Genomic DNA, 20673 nt, shown 5'->3' with positions numbered 1-20673 from the left:
ATGGTATACTTTACTTCATTAACCATCTTTGAGGATTTGTCTCAGGCCACACATAATACGCAGCAAGTGCAAAAATTGCAGAGATTATGACATACGTTGCTGTTTTAAGTATTGGTTTTAGAAAACAACGTCCTTCAAATTAGGCAACTTAGAGTGGTTAATTTATAACGCGACTCCTACTCTCAACTGACTTTTCATTTAGACTTTTCTGTGCAGAAAAGGAGCTCTTCAAAAAAGAAACTCCCTGAAAACCAGAAATTCTGTTTGAAGATATCTTTCTTAATCTGCTTCATCAGCTGACATCAGCATTTGACTAGGAGCCCGGTAAATGCTACATCCGGAACTTGGGAGTCAAGAAACTTTGGCAGTCTTCGAGCTGTCGGTTACTAATTGAACGACCTTCACAAGTAACCCAGCCCTTGGGAGCCTGTTTTCTCATTTTCAAACCCGGAATGGCAACTTTTTGGTTCATGTGTGATAAGATGAAACACTTTACAAACAAGGGACGAGGTTCACGTGTGCATTACCAGAGGCTAATTTAAGATGATTATGGTTAAAGGAAAAAGGAGTTTAGAGACACTAAGGAGGCAAAGGGACCCTAGAGGCCACACCCCTTTAAGTATCAGGTATTTCACAGAGCAAAAACCTTCGCACCGCGGACACGTCTTCGTCTTCCTTTAATTGGAAAACGAATGTTCACTTTGGATGAGTTTTTTCCTCATTAGCAGAAAATTCCATTCTCCAAACTTTGCTTCCCAGTCTAGTGTACGAACGCGTCAGGTTTTCCTCCTTGGCCTGGGGCGAGGGCAGTAGCGCCGCGGGCCAAGTACGAGACCAGGCGGCGCGGGACAAAAGACACCAGAGAGGCCCGGGCCCCAGCTCCGGGTGGAGTCCGCGCCCAGGCAGCTCCGACCAATGACTTATCGTCCCACCTACTCCAGCGCGTTCCCAATCCCGAGGCGTGGCTTCCGTCTATGGGTACGCGTTTCCGGTCGTCCCTCCGGTTTCCTTACTTCCGGGGCGGGACTTCCTGTTCATCGCAAGCAAAGGGTTGCCGAGCAGGTTGGAAGGCCGGATGCAACGGTCAGTATGGCTGGGCAGTCTTAGGTTTCTCGAGAGGGCACCGTCGAGGACGCTCTTTCTGGTTTCTCTCTTTGTTTTGTACCCAAGACGCCTCGGCTTGTGCGAACACTCAGGGTTTTTTGACACCACCGCCCACCTGAGGCTCTTCCGCTTCCTCTTTTTCCCAGGCTCCGCCCCTAGCGTCCCGTGGCCATGACGACCGCTCCTAGGGACTCGGTAGTGTGGAAGCTTGCGGGGCTTCTGCGGGAGTCTGGTGAGTGGACTTCCGGATGCGCTGGGCTTCAGGCAGGCAGGTGCTTCCTACTTCTTAGAGACACACCCTAAGAGTCACAGAGTTAGGACAGCTTGGGTCACGAGGTGTCAGAATTCATTCCATTACTTCTGGGTTTGTTCGCCCTAATGTATTGCCTACAGTATCCTCTGTTTTTGACAGTCTAAACTCCACCCATCCTTAGAGACCAAACTCCAGTGCCGCCACTTCTTCCATGCATTCTGATTCTCTCAGAGAGAAGCGGTCATTGCTTGACTGTAAATTCCCGGAGAACAGGAACAGATCTCAATCATCCTTGTAGAGTGCCTTGTAGCTAAAAACTTGAGATTTGGAGTCAGACCCACCTAGTTTGGAATCTCAGCCCTCTTTTGACTTGGCTGTATTAGGTTTTGTGAACTCAGTTTTACTCACCAGCAGATGGGCATACTGATTACACTTAACTGAAAAGTTGAGGAAATGTTTAATAGATGGAAAGTAGTGCAGGGTATGCACATATAGTAAATGCTCAAAACTGGTAGCTTTTATTTTTTATGTCTTTTTGAGACAGGGTCTTGCAATGCAGTTCAGGCTGGCCTTGAGCTCACTTTGTAGCCCAGGCTGGTCTCGAAAACCTTGCAAAGATCCTCCTGCCTCAGCCTCCCGAGTGCTGGGATTACAGGCGTGCGCCACCATGCCAGGCCTTGGTAGCCATTGTTACTATAATTATTTCTTTCGGTGTCAGGCAATAGTGGAGTCACAGTATTTGGCTGTGGGGTTGGTTGGTTTTTTTCTTTTTTTCTTTTTTTTTTGAGATAGGGTCTGGATATGTAGTTCAGATTGGTCTTGAACTCACTGTGTTACCCAGGCTGGCCTTGAGTTCTTGGCAGGCCTGTTGCCTCAGCCTCCCAAATCCATGGTGTGAGCCACCATGCCAGACATGAATCACAGTATTTGTTTAATACAAGGTTGGCATCAGTTACAGTACAACTGCCCTGACTCTGAGTAGAAGTGGCAACTTCCCACCAGCTCTATGATTGCAGTCAAGATTCTTAATTTCTTTGAGCCTCAGTTTTCATGTCTGAAAGATGGAGTTAATAGTGTTTCTTTTTGGAGATTCAGATGAGGCTTAAATGAGGTAACAAAGTCATCTGGCATTTGTTACCCAGTTAACAGTAGCTGCCTTCTGTCGTTGTGAACTCTCATTGGTGATTATCTGTGGAGTCTTTATAGCAGTTTTATTTCCTGGCTTCTATCAGTAACTGTGCACTTTTCTTTTTCCCCCCTTTTTCTTTATTTTGTTTCTTTTTGTTGTTGTTTTGAACCCAGAGCCTCATGCATGCTAGGCAAGCCCTCTAGCCCCGACCTACAATCGCAACCCGAACTTGACTTTTCTTTTAGATTAGGAGACCTTTTGAGGGCGGGACTAGTCCTTGAACCATGTTTGTATCTGTCCTTAATGCCTGGTACCTAGACAGTCCTTCATGCAGTGTTAGGATTTGTTAATTTGTTCAGCAAGAATCAGATACAGTTTCAGGGGTTAGAGATGATGGGTATGTGACTGTGTGACTATAAATAGCAGGAAGGAGGTCTTTGTGGTGATAGTATAGTTCTGTGTCTTGATTTTGATGATTGCAGGAATCTACACAAAGAGCATAGAACTGTATACGATACATATTGTACCATTATCATTTTCCCAATATTGATGCTGTTTTATAGTTAGGTAAAGTATAAATTTTGGGGGAAACTGGGCAAAGAGTATAGAGAACCTCTGTACTATTTCTACCACATCCTTTGACCTTATACTTGTTTTTTAGAAAAGTTAAAAGCAATCTCCATGTCTAGCTTTTCATGGACCTTTTTAGGTGTAATGAGGAGTGTCAGGGTGACCAAAAGATACCCTAGAGGATGACAGTCTCATTAGAGCATTTTTAAAAATGTAGCAATAACAATACTTCTGTGCTATAATGAGTGGATAACTTTTCTGTGACATGCATTTTAATATTGTTTGAAAGTTTCTATAAAGCTGGGCATAGTGGCCCACACCTATAATCCCAGCACTCAGGGAGGCTGAGGCAGGAATATTGTTGCAAGTTCGAGACCAGCCTGGGTTAAAAAGTTAGCTCAAGGCCAGCTTAAACTGCCAAGTGAGACCCTGTCTCAAAAGGACAAAAAAAAGTGTCTATAAATGTACATATTACTTTTGCAATCAGAAAAAAAAAAGGTAAAGCATCAATTAGTTTTTATGTAAAAATGAGTGATTACAGCATGGAAGCTCAGCAGTATTACCTACTGAGAAGGCTTGCTGGGTGAGTGCAATTGATTTCTATCTGGATAATAGAAGAGAATATTTCAGAAAATGAGAGAGCCGTGACCCAAGCTGGTGGAATCTCCAGCACTATGACTAGATTGGGCTGATTTGAGCAAAAGGTAAAAGAATTTAGAAACGTGCATTGGAGTCACATAGCAAAACAGTCTTACATATCAGGCTGAAGAGTCAAGACTTTTTTTAAGATGGGAGAGCTACTTCTGAGCTGGGGAGGAGACAGAAAATTTGATTCTACAGTGGATGGTCTACATTATGGATTGGAATGGGTATATTTTTGGTCAGCACTCCTAAAACAAGGGGACAGACCTTTTTATTATGTCCTGTCCTGTCTGCCCCTCTGCTTGCAGGGGATGTGGTCCTGTCTGGCTGTAGCACACTGAGCCTCCTGACTGCTACACTGCAGCAGTTGAATCGACTATTTGAGCTGTACCTGGGGCTGTGGGGTCCTGGCCAGACAGGTTTTGTGGCTCTGCCCTCCCACCCTGCCGACTCCCCCATCATCCTCCAGCTTCAGTTCCTCTTCGATGTGCTGCAGAAAACACTTTCACTCAAGGTTCTGGCGTGGGGATAGGGCAGATGTGCACAGAGGTTAGGGAGTGATGGAGGCCAGCGGTGGGTAGTGTGGGTGGTGGCCAGTGGGATACAGGAAGTGTGCAGGGCTGAGGTCCAGATGATGTCATTGGTACGGGTGGGTACATTGAGGAAGGGATGCTGAGGAAAGGGAGACTGCCATGCCTCAGTAATCTGACTGTTTTCCTCTTAGCTGGTCCATATCCCTGGACCTGACCTTCCAGGGCCCATCAAGATTTTTCCTTTCAAGTCCCTTCGTCAGCTGGAGGTATGGGGGCATTGGGGGATGTTGGTACATAAAACTCAACGTGGGTAGTCACTTGGGTATAAGGGCAGAGAATTGCCTCTTTTGGTGAGGCGGCCAAGCCTGAGTGTACCATTATTCTGCAGTAATGTGGTGTCCAATCTCTTCTATAAAGCCTCCCTGAAAGCTTCTGTAGCTGGGCTTTGTCACCATCTCTTCTCCATCATGAGAGATAGGGATGAGGTCTTTTTCCTCCGTCATGTTCTGTCTTCCTCCCCTCCTTCCCCTGCCCTAGCTTCGAGGTGTCCCCCTACATTGCCTGCATGGCCTCCAGGGCATCTACTCCCAGCTGGAGACCCTGATTTGCAGCAGAAGCATCCAGGCACTAGAGGTAAGTGGGGTGAGTGGTGGGCCCTCATGCTCTGTCCTCAGAGACACAGAAGATGAAGTTCTAATGTTCTCACCTGCACACTCCCCTGTGACCTCCCCCCATAGTACTGTGTATCTGTCTGTGTATGTACAGTCACACTGCCATACTGTAGTAAATATTCCAGCGTCTGCCTCCCCACTTGGCCCAGAGTGCATTTCCTTCAATAGGGACCTGGGCTTGCATTAAGTCTGCATCTCTGAGTAGAGCTTGGTATATAAGGTGTGAGTGAATGATGGATGCAGCAGACGAAGATAAGAGTGGAATAATGAAGGGCCTGTCCCCCGCCTAGGACCTGCTCTCAGCCTGTGGAGGTGACCTCTGCTCTGCCCTCCCCTGGCTGGCTTTGCTTTCTGCTAACTTCAGTTACAATGCCCTGACTGCCTTAGACAGCTCCCTGGTGAGTGCTTCAGAGGGAAGGGAAGGGGCCTGAGGGAGGAGAGTGCCGTGTGTGAAGTCTGTCCTGTGCTTCCTTTTCCTGTCCGCCTCAGCGTCTCTTGTCGGCTCTGCGCTTCCTGAACCTGAGCCACAACCGAGTGCAGGACTGCAAAGGCTTCCTGATGGTCAGTGTGAGCAGCCCTGCGCCTGAGCACCCGGGCCAAGGATTGTGCTGCTCTCACCCTCTCCCCTGGGCCTGATTGTATTGTGCCTGGCCGTTGTGTTCTGGGTGGAGCCATATCCTGGGAGGTGGTGTTTGGGAGTTCCAATCTTAGCTTGTAATGCCTGTGTGACTTGGGACAAATTAGTTACATTGGTTTCTTCACCTGTAAAGTGGAAGTCCTGAGAGAGTACCAGCTTTCGTACATTTAAATGGTTGTGCAGAGTACTTAGTATTATTTAGCCTACTGCCTAGCTTAGAAAATTGTAGCTTTTGTGGTTATGATAACAAACCTTTTTCCCATGTCTTTCTATCCTCTTTCAAAGAAAAACATAGTTGGGTTCTAGTTAAAATGGTAAGGACAGATTTTAGTAATAAACTGTTGTAGTAGGAAAGAGAGTGCAATGTGAACTGAACCACTTTGTGCAGAGATGACTGGGCATTTTAAATGGAGAATGAAGGAGTAGGAAAATGTAAAGGGGGAGCTTCCGCAGCCTCAGGGAAGCAGAAATTTACACAGAGCAAGCCATTGGGATTTGCTCACTAGCTGCCCTTGGCTAGCTTAGTCTGTCCTCTCCCACTGAGACTAGGAGTTGGGCCCTATCTTCAGGTGTTGGCTGGAGCAAAGAGTAAATTTCTCCTGGTAGCCTTGTTTTCCCAGGCAGGAACCTAAGGGGATTAGAGTTGCCATCCTAGGGGAACAACCCGGAGCTCTCAGAACTGTGCTAGTGTTGGAGGTAGAGGGTGACTGAAATCATTTGTACTGAGGGTCTGCAGTTTTTATAGGCCGTGGTAGAGGCCGAGTGGTGAAGTGGGCTCAGAGGACCCTGACTCGAGTTTGGTCAGGGTGAGAATCTGTGCCTGCCCTATCCCATTGCAGGATTTGTCTGAGCTGTGTCATCTGGACATTTCCTATAACTACCTGAACTTGGTGCCGAGAATGGGACCGTCAGGGGCTGCCCTGAGGACTTTGATACTACGAAGCAACGAGCTCCGGAACCTGCAAGGTGAGTGGGGCTGTGGTGGAGCAGATGAGAAGGGAATGGGGGCCATGTGAGATGTGGCGTAGCCCAGGGACCAGGTGCCTCTGAGCCCCAGCAAGGCTTGATGGTAGGGCTGAGGTGCTCAGATCTGCACCCCCCTGCAGCACACGTTGCCCCACACCAGCTTGCACCCAGCCACTCACCCCCATGCCGCTTCATCCCTTCTCACCTCTGCCCAGGCCTGGAGCACTTGAAAAACCTGCGACACCTCGATGTGGCATACAATCTGCTCGAAGGACACAGGGAGCTATCGCCGCTGTGCCTGCTGGCGGAACTCCGCAAGGTACGGGGGCGCTTTAACATCTGGGAGCCGCCTTTGTGTCTGGCCCTCCCGTGTCAGAGGTCGGTGCCTTTTTCACGCATAGGGCCCAGTCCCACCTCATTTTCCTCTTCCTGCCCCTCAGCTCTACCTGGAGGGGAACCCTTTGTGGTTCCACCCTGCACATCGTGTAGCCACCACCCAGTACCTGTCACCCCGGGCCAGGGATGCTGCTCATGGTGTGAGTGATTGTCTTGTGTCCACCCTGTTTCCCCTGTCCTTCCCAGTCCTTCCTTGCTCCTGTACCTTCCTGCCATCCCGGGATGAGGGGCCCAGGACCTGGCCCATGCTGTTAATATGGGAACTTCTTGGGGCTGGTTCCACCATAAGCACTGCCCCTTCCTCCTTTGTCTTGGTGCAGTTTCTTCTTGACGGGGAGGTCTTGTCACTGAAAGACTTTCAGGTCTGTACCGTGGGAGCGGGATACTGGGACAGCAAGGAATGATGGTGGGAAAAGATGGGGAGGGGGAGCACTGGCTGGGGAGAGGGGTAGCTGGGTAAGATCTTCCTGGTCAGTGGAAAGTAGGGCCCATTTGTTGGCTAGCTTGGGCAGCACAGAGGTACTGCCCAGGCCCCAACCTCTTTCTTCTTCCTGTTGTCACATGCCAGACCTCCACATTCTTGGGGGTTGGCCCTTTGGCCCCACCCCAGCCCTGGACCTTGGGGAGTACCACCGAAACCTCAGGTGGCCCTGAGCTGAGTGACAGCCTCTCTTCAGGGGGTGTTGTGGCCCAGGGCCCTCTTCGTAAGGTTAAGGTAAGGGCATCCCTGACTGCCTCATGCCTGGCGTTGAGTCCCTTTGCAGGGTCCTAGATCGGCAACAGTAAGACCTTATCCTTGTTAGCAGTTGGAGTGGTTTGTGTAGGTTGGGTGGGTGGCCGTGGTGGAGGCCCTGGTGTTTGTAGAACCTGTCTCACTGCCCAACCCAGAGCCGAGTCCGTGTGAGGCGGGCAAGCATCTCTGAGCCCAGTGATACAGACCCGGAGCCCCGAACCCTGGACCCCTCCCCAGCTGGTAAGTCAGCCCTCCTGCATGCCTCCCTCTGACCCCTTTCAGCTATCTTGATGTTATTGTGAAGGTCTGGTAAGGGAAATTTGATTTTCTGGTGGTATAGAACATTGTAGAAGGTCTGATAGTCTGTCTTCTGTCCTTCTAGTTGAGGAACAGGAAAGGGAACTACTCCCCAGCAGCATTTTCCAAAGCTTTTCGGGGAACATTAACTTTGTGAGGCATTGAAAGGTCATATAATAAAATAAACTAGTGGCCAAATAAGTTTGGGAAGTGCTAGGTTAAACAAAATTAAATAACTTTCTTCCCTGCAGGCCATCTTAGGGCCTAGATGTGCTATATTTTGTGAATTTCTGAAAGTAGTGTGGGTTGTGTGATCCTGGATTGCATGTGACCACAGCATTCCATGCTTGGGGACAAGCTACTGATGGGAAATCCATAGCACCCCGCAGCCCTGCTTCACATAGAGGAGCACCCATAGGAAGAGGCTGGGGCTATCTGGGGCGGGGCTGGGGCTGGGGCTGGGGGACTGCCCGGTTCTCCATTCTCCCTCTACCCAGGATTGTTTGTGCATCAACATCGGGAACTCGAGCTGCTGAACAGCTTCCGGGAGAGGTTTGGCTGTGACTGGCTGCAGTATAGGAACCAGCTGGGGGCCTCTGGGAGCCCCCTTCTGACCACCTCGAAAGCTCCTGCCCTGAGCACCTCCCCTCCAGGTGTCCTGGACCCTGAGACTCCATCAAGCCCTCAGACTTCAGAGAAGGCAGCTGGAGGGCCTGAGGAGTCAGAACAGAAAGTGGCAGAGCAGGGCAGGATGGAGCTGCGGCCCCTGGAGGAAGAGGAGAGGGAGGAACGGGAAAAAGAAGAGAGAGCAAAGGAGAGACAGGAAGAGGAAGAAGAGCAGGAGCAGAAGGAAGTGGAAGGTGAGCTCCCTGCAGCCACTGGGGAAGCTGGGGCCAAGTGATGCTGGAATGTCTGGGAGACTCTTGCAAGGCCAGGCTGGCCGGGGGTCCACCCAGGGAGGGCAGAGTCTGGGTTCTTTGCCCTCCTCCAGGCTCCTCTCTTGGTGTCTCCACAGCCGAGCTCTGTCGCCCTATGTTGGTGTGTCCCCTGCAGAGGCCTAAGGGGCTTCGGGGCATGGAATGCTTTCTCCGGGTCACTTCCGCCCATGTGGTGGAGGTGGAACTCCAAGCAGGTCGAACTCTGGGGCAGCTGGAGCTGCAGAGTCTGGTGACAGCTGAGCTAGAGCCCAAGAGCCCAACCCAGAGAGATCCAGTGCCCGAGGTGAGTGGTGGGGTTGGGGGCGGGGGCAGGTTCTGGACAAGGTACTAGGTGTCCAGGAGGCAGCTCCGACAGCTGAGGTGGGGCACTGGGCAGGGGACAGAGTGCAGTTGCAGGTGGTTTGGGGAGGCTGGGCGGAGGAGTTCCTTGGTAGGGCTTGGATACCAGCAGGAGCATTTGAATGGGGTCCAGCATTACTGTTTCCCTTGTGCTCAGTGTAACCCTAACCCCTCTGTCCCCTGGCCTCCTGCTGTGAAGGGCTCAGATCACCTCTCCAGGGCCCCTGTCCTTGCGCTGCGCTTCGCCTACATTTGCCCTGACCGGCAGCTGCGTCGCTACGTTGTGCTGGAGCCTGATGCCCACGCAGCCGCCCAGGTGAGGGGGCAGGAGCTATGGGGGAGATGGGAAGAGCTAAGGAGCTGACTTCTGGCCAGGAGGCTGGGGCTGCCAGGGATGTCTGTCTGGGGTCCACCTGCTCACAGCTGCCTGCCGACCACCCTCTTTCAGGAGCTCCTTGCTGTGCTGAACCCGTTCACAGCCGTAGCTCAGCAGCAGCTTGGGAAGGCCAGCAGCCCGCTGGGAGGCAGGTTCCAGTGTTTGCGCTGTGGCTGTGAGTTCAGGCCAGAAGAGCCGAGGTTGGGGTTGGACAGCGAGGAAAGCTGGAGGCCGCTGTTTCAAAAGACAGGTACCGACCCTGACCAATTGACCACCCCACTGCAGAGAAAGCAGCTTTGAGTAGCCCCAGGGTTCAAGGCCTTGGGGAGAGGTAGCCACCAGGCTGCTGGGAGGAGAAGCAGAAATACCTGCCTGCTACAGCTACAAAAAGGAGAACCAAAGCTATGTCCTGGGTGTGTGTTTTTCTCAAAATGAAGAAATGCAGTCTCTGTAACTGTGCTTAAGCACACTCATTATTTTTTCATAACTTGAAGGCTTTTTAGATGTTTTTTGGCTAATATTTCAGAATGAGTCCTTCCTGCAGTGTCAGGTTGTCATGCTGCCCTCTGAGCACCATGGCTTTGAGTAAGATGCGTTGGTAACTGTGGTAGTCTGTCCTTCCTTGACTGACCTTGTAATCTGTCTGATAGCAAATAGTGCCTTGTGGCATCTTTTTATATATTCTGTTCTCTAAAACAACAGATTTCTCCATTATAGACTAATCAGAAAGCAAGGTCTTTGAGAAGATATTGAAGAAGAAAAAGAATGTTCTTGATAACTGCTGTGTTAAAATGCATGATTTTTAACCACATATCTCTTCCTGGTAGCAGTTGCTGCAGGGCCTGAGGTTTTATTTAGAAAATAGAGGATTGGGGCTGGGGATTCAGCTCAGTGGCACAGCACCTGCCTAGCAAGTGCGAGGTCATGAGTTCGATTTCTAGTACCAGAAAAAAAAAAGTAGAAAATAGAGGATTGTGCTGCCCCCGACACTTTGCCTGCCCAGAGGCTGCAGCCTAGCAGGGCCAGGCCTCATGTGCAGTGGCAGCAGCCCCCGCCCAGCCTAGAACCCTGGCTGTGCTCCACAGGTCCTGTGGCTCCTGGGGTCCCCTCCATGGTGGCATTTCTGATGCACACTACCCTGGGCTTCATTCTCCTTTGATTTGAGCCACAGTTACTTCATCTAACTGAAAAAATCATGAGCCCACCCCATGGTGTGTGCTGTGAGATTTGAATGTGACATTAAGGCATCCAGCATAGCACCTGTGCAATCCACGGGTTCCTCGTGTGGAAGCTGCTGTTACCATCATTTGTAAGGTCTCGGGCAGGGGTGTATAAATTACTTAATCTTTTATTTTCCTATTTGCAAAATTGGGTAGGGGGGTTTTTGTTGTTGTTGGAGAGGGTTGGGTTTTTTTTTCTTTGAACCCAGGGCCTCACCACTTGCAACACAAGTACTCTACCGCTGAGTATGTCCCAGCCTTGTAAAAATTTTAATTGAGTCAGGGTCTTCCTAAATTGCCTAGGCTGGCTCCAAATTTGTGATCCTCCTGCTTCAGCCTTCTGAGTAGCTGGCCTTACAGGCATGTACCGTCATGCCCCGGGGATAGGGAGTTGTGATGGAAGTGAAATAGGATAATGCTGGCATGGGAGCCATGTCAGCACATTCCAGATGCTCAGAGTATCTATTCTTTCATTGCTGATCCTTGTCCTGCCTTCCATGCAGCCATCCTGCCAACTTCCTAACATATACACTACATTCATCCCATCTTACGTATAGGAGCCAGGTGCAGAGAGTAGAGCCATTAATTGATGGTGCCTGGAATTGGACCCAAACCTAGTACTGGAGTCCATACTGCCTGCCCCAATTTGTTCATTTCAGTCTTTCAGACATTGCTGGTAGAGCACTAAAAGTTACTAATCAGCTCAAGGCTGGGGATGGGGAAGCTCAGAGCAAGGCCTGGTTGAGTTGGCCCAATCTGACAGGGCCTGGAGTTAGAAGATGGGGTGCATTTTGGGGGAGCTGTGGGCCGTGGGCTAGTTGAGCCCTCACTGGGATGGGGTGTGATCAGTCAGTGACTGTCCGGAGAGGGAGTTGGGGTGTAGGAAGCTGCAGATGTGGGCCCAGGGGAGGTCCGAGAGCGGCAGTGAGCATTACCAGCACAGTGGGGTGGGCTGTGGCAGAGGCTCACGGGCCTGTGTGCATCCCCTCTCCAGAGTCTCCTGCTGTGTGTCCCAGCTGTGGTAGTGACCATGTGGTTCTCCTGGCTCTGTCTGGGGAAACGCCCCACAGGGAGCAGAACCAGGCAGAGCAGCCCCCAGCTCCCTCTCAGTCCTCCAGCCCTGTCTGTGACTCTCCTGGCCACAGTGACCCCAGCAGGGCTGACAACATCCTGGTCTCCCATGGCCGCAGCAGCTGGAGCCTCAGTCCACGTGAGTACAAGTGAAACAAGCTGGGGGGCTGGGCCTTAGGGAGGGGCTGGGCACAGATGGGAGGTGGAGAAGAGCCGTGGGTTCCCGGGGCAGGCTGACGGCTCCACGGTTTCCCCAGGTGGTGAGCGCTGTGGCTTCCGTTCTGTGGACCACCGACTCCGGCTCTTCCTGGATGTTGAGGTGTTCAGTGATGCCCAGGAGGAGTTCCAGTGCTGCATTAAGGTCTGTGTCACCTGGCACTGCCCAGACCCTTAACCACAGGGCCGCTATCCTCCACAGTGAAGCAAGTCGGTCAAGTGCTAGGGAACGTCCAGATCTGGCTTCTGCCTCGACACAGCAGATATTTGCTGTGGATACATTCCATCCTTCCTGAGTTTGCGTTTTCTGCCCTCCCGATGGAGATGATACCTCCCACCTTACGGAGTGCAGTGGCTAAGAGCCAGCGTCTGTGAGCTGCTGGGCGTAGCACCCGGTACTCAGTGAAAGAGGCCTCCTGTGCTTGCACACAGCGTTACTAGACCCTCTTTCTCGAGCACATAATGTGTGCCGGACACGGAGGGGTGACGGAGTAAGTCTTCAGCTTGAATCAAGATTGTGCAATGTGCAAGTACTATAATGAGTGTCCTAGTAGGCATCTGATCCAGGCAGGGTAGGGTAGGAAGCCTGCCTGGGGGGTGATGTCTAAGTCAAGTTTTGAAGGGTGAGCAAGGAGTAAGAAGGAAAAGAGGGAACAGCTAGTGCCCCGGATGGGGAGGCCAGAATCTAGGGTGAGGGGTAGGTGTCCTCAGGAGAGACTGAGGCAGGCTGGGACCTCTTCAGGAGTATCCTGCCATGTCTGCCGAGGAGTTTGGACTGCATGCTGGCTACCTGGAGCCACGGGAAGATTTGAAGCAGGGGTGCAGTGATCGGTTTTGTGCTTCAGACCCGTCAGTCTAGTGTAGCGCAGCGGGAAGGTTGCAGGGGAAAGATAGAGGAGTGAAGCCAGCTGAGCACTGGGTCTGAGTCTGGGTTTCATGGGGAGTGGGGAGAGTGGAGGATGGGAGAGGCTGTTTGAGCGCAAGGTTACCTTGACACTGACTAGGAGTGGGGAGGGCAGCTTGGCTTTTGGTCTGGCACTGTCCTCTTCAGTTCTGGTTTCTCATCAGCTTCCTTTTCCCGTAGGTACCAGTGGTGGTGTCAGGTCACGTGGGGGAATTTCTGTGTCTTGTAGTCGTGTCTGATCACAGGCTTTACCTGTTGAAGGTCACAGGGGACATCTGGTGAGTGAGCCAGGCTTGTGGCCAGGGCAGCACCAGGGTCTCCCTGTTGGTGTCTTTTTGTCCTCAGCCTTAGTCACTCTGCCCCCTCCTCCACAGCGGGCCTCCAGCTAACTGGCTCCAGCCAACCCTGGCCGTTCCCCTGCAGGATTTGAGTGGCATGGAGCTGGGCCTGGCAGGCCAGAGTCTGCGGCTGGAGTGGGCGGCTGGGGTGGGCAGCTGTGTGCTGCTGCCCCGAGATGCCAGGTGTTGCCAGCTCTTCCTCGAGGAGCTCATTGGTGAGAGGTGGGGGAGGGAGGCAGGCAGGGCCCTGAGGGCCAGATACCTAGTTTGGTGCTTCACAGTGGAGATGGAGGTCATGGGACTCATCCCTGTAGAAGTTTCTGGAACCCACAACTATGGAGAACAGGCAGGCGAGAGAGATGGAGAGGTTGGGATAGAGGAGAGAAGAGGCCTCTGAGGATTCCTGTCCCTGGCTGGCTGTGGCCAGGTGTCTTGCAGTCTCTGCCTGTCACCCGGAGGAACTGTGTCAGTGCCACGGAGGAGGAGGTGACCCCCCAGCACCGGCTCTGGTGAGCCAGGGCCTTCTCCACAGACCCCAGACGTGGTCCTGAGCTGCCACCTACCCCCATGCCTCCCACACGCCCTGTGTCTGTTCCCAACCTTCCAGCCTCCCTGAAGCCCATCCTACCCCACCTGACCCTCTGTGCTCCCTAGGCCTCTGCTGGGACAAGACACTTCCTCAGAGGCTCCCCGGTTCTTCTACCTTCGGGTGTTCCTGGTTGAAGGTGAGGCCCCTGTGCCGCAGATGTTCCCTGGTTTCTGCACCCGCTCTGTCTCAGGTCCCAGCCAGCCCTTTGAACTTCCACAGCACCCTCGTAGCAGTCTTCCTCAAGGATATAGCCTCAGAGCAGCCAGTGTGTTCCCTGCCTGTCCAGGTGGAGTCAGGGTTCCTGCACCCTCGGCTGTCTAGAGACCTTTGCTTTGGGGTCCAGGCTTCCCGGAAGTGGGCAGCTTGGCTGGTCTGCTCCCCTTGCCCTGTAATGGGGTAGTGGCTCCCCCTTTGTCATGGCTCTGAGAGGGTTTGGAGGTCAGGGATCCCAAGACTCCGGGAAGGGGGCACAGGCTGCTTTGTGGCCCACTCCCGAGTGCAGTTCATGCATCTTTTAGCCACACTGTGAAGCTGTCCCCTAGAGACCCAGGCCCTCCGTGGCTGTCTGCTGTGGCTTCATGCTGCCTCTTTCCCTCCAGGACCCTCTGCCTGTCCTGTGTCCCTGTTGGTGACTCTGGCCACGTTGTACCTGTTAGACGAGGACCTGGCAGGGTCCCATGCAGAGCCCCCCCTCGCAGCAGCATCTGGCGAAGCCTCTGAGAAGGCCCCTTCCTTGGGGCTGGGCCCCTGTGTGCGGGTCAGGGAGCAGCAGCCACTTAGCAGCCTGAGCTCTGTGCTGCTCTACCGCACAGCCCCTGAGGACTTGCGGCTGGTCTTCTACGATGAGGTGTGTGTGTGTGTGTGTGTGTGTGTGTGTGTGTGCGCATGTGCATGTGCGGGTGGAGGTGCTGTTGGGGGGTGGGCGTGGGCTGCTGTGAGCTTTGGGATCAGCCCACTGTGTGCTGGCCTTTGGACTGTCATACCTCCACATGAGCAGGGTTCTGCTGAACAGATGAGGACACTGAGGCTTGGTCACAAGTGGTAGAGCCAGGAATCAAGCCCATGTCGTTCTCTGAAACTGACTCTAGAGCTCACATTCTGTACAGCAGGGGAGGTTGGAGATGATTGTGAAGTGTGAGAGCCCTTTTGGGCCGGCAGTCGGCATAATTGGATTGTTTACCAGACTCAAAGTTGGCGTCTCTCTCTCTTTTGTTTTCCCTTGTGGCACTGGGGATCGAACCCAGGGACTTCGCACTGAACTACATCTGCAGCCCATTTTTTACTTTTTATTTTAAGACACTAAGTCACTAACCTGCCCAGGCTGGGTTTGAACTTGTGATCCTCTTGGCAGAGTCAACATCTTTTATCGGGAGTGACATGGGCTTGGGCAGGGGAAGAGATGATGAGCCAGGAGGATGGTGGGTCCTCCCCCGAGATGTCCCCTGTCCCCACCCCTGGTGGCTTCCTGTGTAGCTCACTTGCTGACTGCTCTGCCTGCCAGGTGTCTCGCCTGGAGAGCTTCTGGGCACTCCGTGTTGTGTGCCAGGAGCAGCTGACAGCCCTGCTGGCCTGGATCCGAGAGCCCTGGGAAGAGCTGTTTTCTATCGGACTCCGGACTGTGACCCAGGAGGCTGTGGACCTTGACCGATGACGCTTTCATACCAGCCCCAGCCTGACCTCAGGAGCCGTGCTGCAGAGGCTCTCTCTTCTGGTCTGTGGCCCTGGCTGTGGACTTCTCTGGCCTTTGGGTGCTGGCAGCGAAGCTCCCAGTGACCCATGGCTTAAGGAATGGTCTCGGCCCTGGGGTGATCTGGCCTAAGGGGACAAGCTGTGTCGTCAGTGGGAATGTTTCTCTTGCACTTTTTCTCAGGTATCAATAAAGTTATTTCCATTTAGTTGTCATGAGTGGTACTTAGATGTGTTGCTTGTAAGGCCTGCCATCCCACTAGCCTTTTCCTGAGTGGGCAGCTTCTACCCAGCCTTGTGTGTGGTCCGAGACCCCATCTCCAGCTCTGCTCTGGCCATGGCTGGTGGGTCATGTGGGACTCTTGCTTTGTAGGGACCCTGTCCTCCTACTGGTCGTGACCCGTCATGTTTCTGGGCATGGAATCACCGCCAACCAAATAGCCAGGCTCAGAAACTCACTCTGAGATCTCATTTGGGAAGTGAAGACCTCAGGCTGCTGGGAGGGTGTGTGGAGCTGGGTGTTCAGAGCTTCCCCTGCCTACGACCTTCTTGAAGCACAGCCCAGTGGCTTCTGTGGGTTGACTGCCCTCCTGCTTCACCTGTCTTGATGTCTGGGCGCGGGGAATGGCTCAGGATTGCTCCTGTGCCCTGCTGTGGCCCACCAAGGCCCAGCATTGGCCTTTCGCTGGTGCAACCGCAAAAGGCACGTTTCCTTCCGGAGGGTCTCTGAGAGGACAGGCTGGAGCTGCTGGCCATGAGGGGAGAGCATTCCTGAGGTGGAGTTGTGCAGAGAGAGCAGGGCCAATTCCCGGTGATGTCTTTGGGCCCCTGGGTCCAGTTGTGCGTGAAGGTGACTCCCCTATGATTTTAGGTTATGTGAGCTAACAGAAACCCTCCCGTCTTTTGGGGGTGGAGTGGGTTTAAGCTTGAGGCAGCCTGGCTGGGATCTGTTTTTGGGCCCCAAGAATGAATGCAGTAGGAATAGTGACACCTGTGTCTTTGTGTAGAGAGGCCCTGATTCTTGGTTCCTATTCTTGAATGAGACTCAGCAATGAATCCAGCATACTTTTTGTGTCAGATCACTGTTGACCAACTTGTGGCCTGACTGGTGGGACAGCAGTGCTTGGGGCCATGTCATAGTTGGGGAACCATGGCCTGGCCAGGCATCACATCTCTAAATTTTTTGGGCCAAAGTATTTGAAGATTAAGAGGGGACGTTTTGAAAATTTATTTGAAGACTGTTGAACATGTATGAGGAAGTTTACATGTACCTTCAAAAAGTGAGTTCCTCTCACTGCTGACCCGCAAAGTCTCCTCTTTTTTTTTTTTTTTTTTTTTTGTACCGGGAGTCAAACTCAGGACCTCGCACTTGGCAGGCAGGCACTGTGCTGCTTTGCCATATCCCCAGCCCCTCTAAGTCCCCTCTAGACTTAGGGTAGTATCGTTACCCATTTTTTATACTTCTGTCAGAAATTTCAGGAGCTGGGTGTGGTGGTGCAAGCCTGTAATCCCAGCACTTAGGAGGCTGAGGCAGGAGGGTCACCATGAGTTTGAGGCCAGCCTGGACTACACAGTGAGACCCTGACTCAAAAAAAAAAACCAAAAAAACAAAAAACATTGCATGCACTCCTATATAACATTTCTTCCAGAAAAGGGTTGGTTAAGGCATTCCATAAAGAAGACTTGAGTGCTAAGATTAGTCTCTCCCCAGGCAGAGCTTTGGTCTGTTCTGGCAGGAGAGGGAGGAAATGCTGTGAGTCTCGCAAAGGGCCAGTTAGCAGCAGTCGAGGCTGGGGTGCAGCTCCCTCGGGAACAGGCCTGCAGCGAGGCCTGGGCTGAGGCTTGGAAAAGAAATTCACCTACTTATGTTTTGCTTAGAGCTGCCCTGAATTTTTAATTGAAGCAAATTAAACTTCCCAAAATTAGTTGTATAGCTTCTCAGTGATGTCTGTGGCACCTTCCTGTCAGTGATTTTGCAGCTTCTGCTAACAGGAGCCAGTGCTGGTCCTAGGAGGCCTTCCCAGGCCCTGATCCGGCACTGGCTGCCCTACAGCATCGTTTCTTTGCAAGCACTTCTCCAAAGACTGGGGGTGGTCCAGATGGGGCAGATCAACCTCTAGTTGCTTAGCATAGTGTGTGAAGAGAATCTGTGCGTGTGTGTGGCGGGGAGCAGGAGTCAAAGAAGAAGCTTCATCTCTTCCTTTGTACTTGCTGAACATTCTTCCTTAATGCGAGAGTCCTCTGCAGTCTTTGTGCAAAGATCCTTTTTTCTTTGATGACTCAGAAGACAGAGATGTTATCAGGAGTGAAGCCATTACCACTCCAGGAGGCATTAGACCCTTGTAGTCTCTTTTCCTTTTCTTCCTTTCTTACTCTTTTTCTTTTCTCTCCTTTCTTTTTTATTTTGAGGAAGGATCTTGAAAAATTGCCCATGCTGGGCTTGAACTCAACAATGCTCCTGCCACAGCCTCCCAGAGTGACTGTAGCACCTGGCCAGAGGGACACCCCTCCTCCCTAGCCCCTGCCACACTGCATAGGGCTAACGGCTGGCCTCACACAGTCTGGACTCTCTCCAGAGATCGATCTGCCTATTGAACCTGGCCTATCCCCTCCAGCAGGTGCTTATCGATCCCCTGGCCTCTGCCTGGCCCAGGCTGCTGTGAAGAGCACACAGCAGAGGCCTCACAGTTCCTAGAAAGCAGGGGAGGGAAGATTCTCACCCTGAAACTGCATCACACCATGAACAACATGAAAATGCCGTATAGCATTTTCAGTAGAAGGAAAGTGGGAGGGGACAAAATGCACGTTCACAATTGCTTGTGTTTATATAGATAAACCCTGGGGGGGATAAATAAGAAGTGGGCAGTGGAAGATGGTAGCTGAGAACAAGACAGGAAAGAGACTGAGGTTTATTTAAACCCCCTGTTAAAGATTAAAGAATTACGTTTAAATTTTTATGGGGACTGATGGGGGTTCCCTGGACAAACGGAGTGGTATGAACATTGATTCTGAAGACTCTGATGGTGGTGAGCAGACTGGTTTGAAGGATCCACCTCTTTCTCCATAAGAGGAATTCTTTCTGGGGCCAGGGATATAGCTCAGCGGCACAATGCCTGCCTGGCAAGTGCAAGGTCCTGAGTTCGATTCCCAGTACATAAAAAAAAAAAAAAAAGCATAAGAGGAATTCTGTTTTTGTTTGAGTCACATGGAGTGGGGTGACATCCTTTCTTGTCCTCTGTCAACACGCTGGGGTAGCTTTCAGAAGATGGTTCTGTGTATTACAATTCCCTATCTCTTGAGTGCATGCAGTATTTTGTGTGTATGACTCAAGGGTCAGCAGGTGTAGTTGTGCTACAGGAAAAGAGCAGAGAGGATTTAGATCTGAAAGACTCAGGATTATGCCTGAGTTCTGTGGCTCACTACTGAGCCACAGGCAAATATCTTGCCCTTGCTCCTTCATCTGTATGGCAAACATGAGACAAATCAGCAACCCACCTAGTTCACAGAGTTGTTGAGTGCAGTGGAAAGAATGTACGAGCCATAAAGTGCTAAGGAAATGCTGGTTAAAAGCCTGCCAATTGCAACACGCTGCTGTGTTGCCTAGGAGTGTAATTGAAAGAGCTAGCACCTGCGTCTCATTGCCCATATGTTGATGAGTGGATATTTTCTCAGGACCTCAGAAGGAACTCAGACACTCCTGAGGATAGAGCGTGTTTTGTCATTTGATCATTTGGGACTCATGACTTTTCTGTCCTCCACAAAAGCATTCTTTAGTTTATTAGTTGCTGTAATTACTTGTTTTCAGTATCACAGACGTTTCCTGAGCCCTTCCAATGAGCCAGGCTCTACTGACAGGATAGGGGGAGGGATGCAAAGAAAAATCATACCTGCTGCTGCTTTCAGGGGGTTTACAGTCCAGGGAGGGGTTGGGGAAGAGTTCCCCGGAAGCTGGTGGTGAGGGACGGAAAGACTGTGGTAGGAGAATATCCTAGTAATGGTTGTTTTGGAGCATCTGTTTTGTGCCTGTCTGTGTGCTCTGTTTCCATGACGTTCCTCCCTCAACCTGTTCTCCCTAAAGGAGAAGCTGATCTCCATTTTGCAGGTGAGAAAGCTGAGGCATCTGTGAATAGGGTGATCTCGCCCAGAGGATGCTGGAGCTCAGACTTGGGCCCTACAGAATCTGGGCTCTTTTCCCTAAACTATTTTGCTCCTTAGGCCTTCTAGAATGCTCACCCTGGCTCATCCACCTGTCCTTTTATATATGTCCTCTGGTGGCTTCAGCTTCTTTGTTTGTTTATTTTGTGTAACAGGGTCTCTCTGTGCAGTTCAGGCTGGTCTTGAACTTACTTTGTAGCCCAGGCTGGCCTTGAACTGATGGCGAGCCTCCTGCCTCAGCCTCCTGAGTGCTGGGCCCCAATTTCTAAGGAGAATAGAAATACCGCCCAGATCATTCAGATATTCACACAGAGCCATTCTGTCCTGCCACAGGGTCTTTCCCAGACTCTTTTCTCCCCCTGGAATGTTCTATTCTCCCCAGTTTCCCTGAGCCACCTGTCTTGGTTACATTTTTTGTTGCTGAGGCAAAATATCAACACCCCAAAGTAAGGAAGGAAAGGTTTATTTAGCTCACAGTTTATGGAGGCTTTAGTCCATAATCAGCAGGCTCCAAGGCAGGGTGGCATGGCCCAGGGGCAACACTTTAAGGTGGCAGAAGACAGCAAAAGCAGCAAGAGCACAAGGGGAAGAAGCAAAATTTTTTTCCCCCTTATAATGTATGCAGGCTATCCACCCTGGGGGCGTCCTTTATACCTACACCATCTCCATATCTTTCTCTTTTACAAGCTCAAGATGTCTACAAAGTAAGGACCCTGGATCCCTGCTGAATTCAACTTCTAAACTTCTCAAGTCGACACAATGTATTAACCATTACAATCCACCCCTTGTCAACTTGGCAACCAGACACATTTTTTAAAACCAGTTTTTAGCTACAAAGATATGCTTATTTTTAACATTGTATAAGTTGAACATTATAACACAGGTTCAACAATCTTTAAGAGCGGGTATT

General features: G+C 51.4%; 1 protein-coding gene across 1 annotated transcript; it reads left to right on the top strand.

Annotated features, from left to right (window-relative positions):
- Positions 1-1000: 1000 nt before the first annotated feature.
- Stk11ip (serine/threonine kinase 11 interacting protein) lies at positions 1001-15824 on the top strand. The gene is made up of 25 exons (XM_005395508.2): positions 1001-1083; positions 1251-1336; positions 4007-4212; positions 4423-4497; positions 4769-4864; positions 5193-5300; positions 5392-5463; positions 6379-6505; positions 6721-6824; positions 6946-7041; positions 7222-7263; positions 7470-7616; positions 7790-7874; positions 8429-8791; positions 8947-9152; positions 9408-9524; positions 9657-9834; positions 11799-12014; positions 12133-12236; positions 13176-13273; positions 13370-13548; positions 13761-13842; positions 13988-14058; positions 14522-14769; positions 15424-15824. Exons 2-25 carry the CDS (start codon positions 1276-1278, stop codon positions 15571-15573), a joined length of 3231 nt encoding a protein of 1076 aa, XP_005395565.1. The 5' UTR covers positions 1001-1083; positions 1251-1275; the 3' UTR covers positions 15574-15824.
- The last annotated feature ends 4849 nt before the right edge of the window (positions 15825-20673 follow it).

Source organism: Chinchilla lanigera, unplaced genomic scaffold (genome assembly GCF_000276665.1).
Source record: "Chinchilla lanigera isolate Chin_1 unplaced genomic scaffold, ChiLan1.0 scaffold00052, whole genome shotgun sequence".
In the NCBI taxonomy this organism is placed as follows: Eukaryota; Metazoa; Chordata; class Mammalia; order Rodentia; family Chinchillidae; genus Chinchilla; species Chinchilla lanigera.
This window is presented reverse-complemented; position numbering and strand designations above follow the sequence as displayed.

Excerpts from the sequence above, each read along its gene's own strand:
- Stk11ip (XM_005395508.2), top strand. The coding sequence starts at position 1,276 with ATGACGACCGCTCCTAGGGACTCGGTAGTGTGGAAGCTTGCGGGGCTT. Across the intron at positions 7,617-7,789 it reads GCCCTCTTCGTAAGGTTAAG|AGCCGAGTCCGTGTGAGGCG; the intron begins GTAAGGGCATCC and ends TGCCCAACCCAG. Across the intron at positions 13,843-13,987 it reads ACCCCCCAGCACCGGCTCTG|GCCTCTGCTGGGACAAGACA; the intron begins GTGAGCCAGGGC and ends TGTGCTCCCTAG.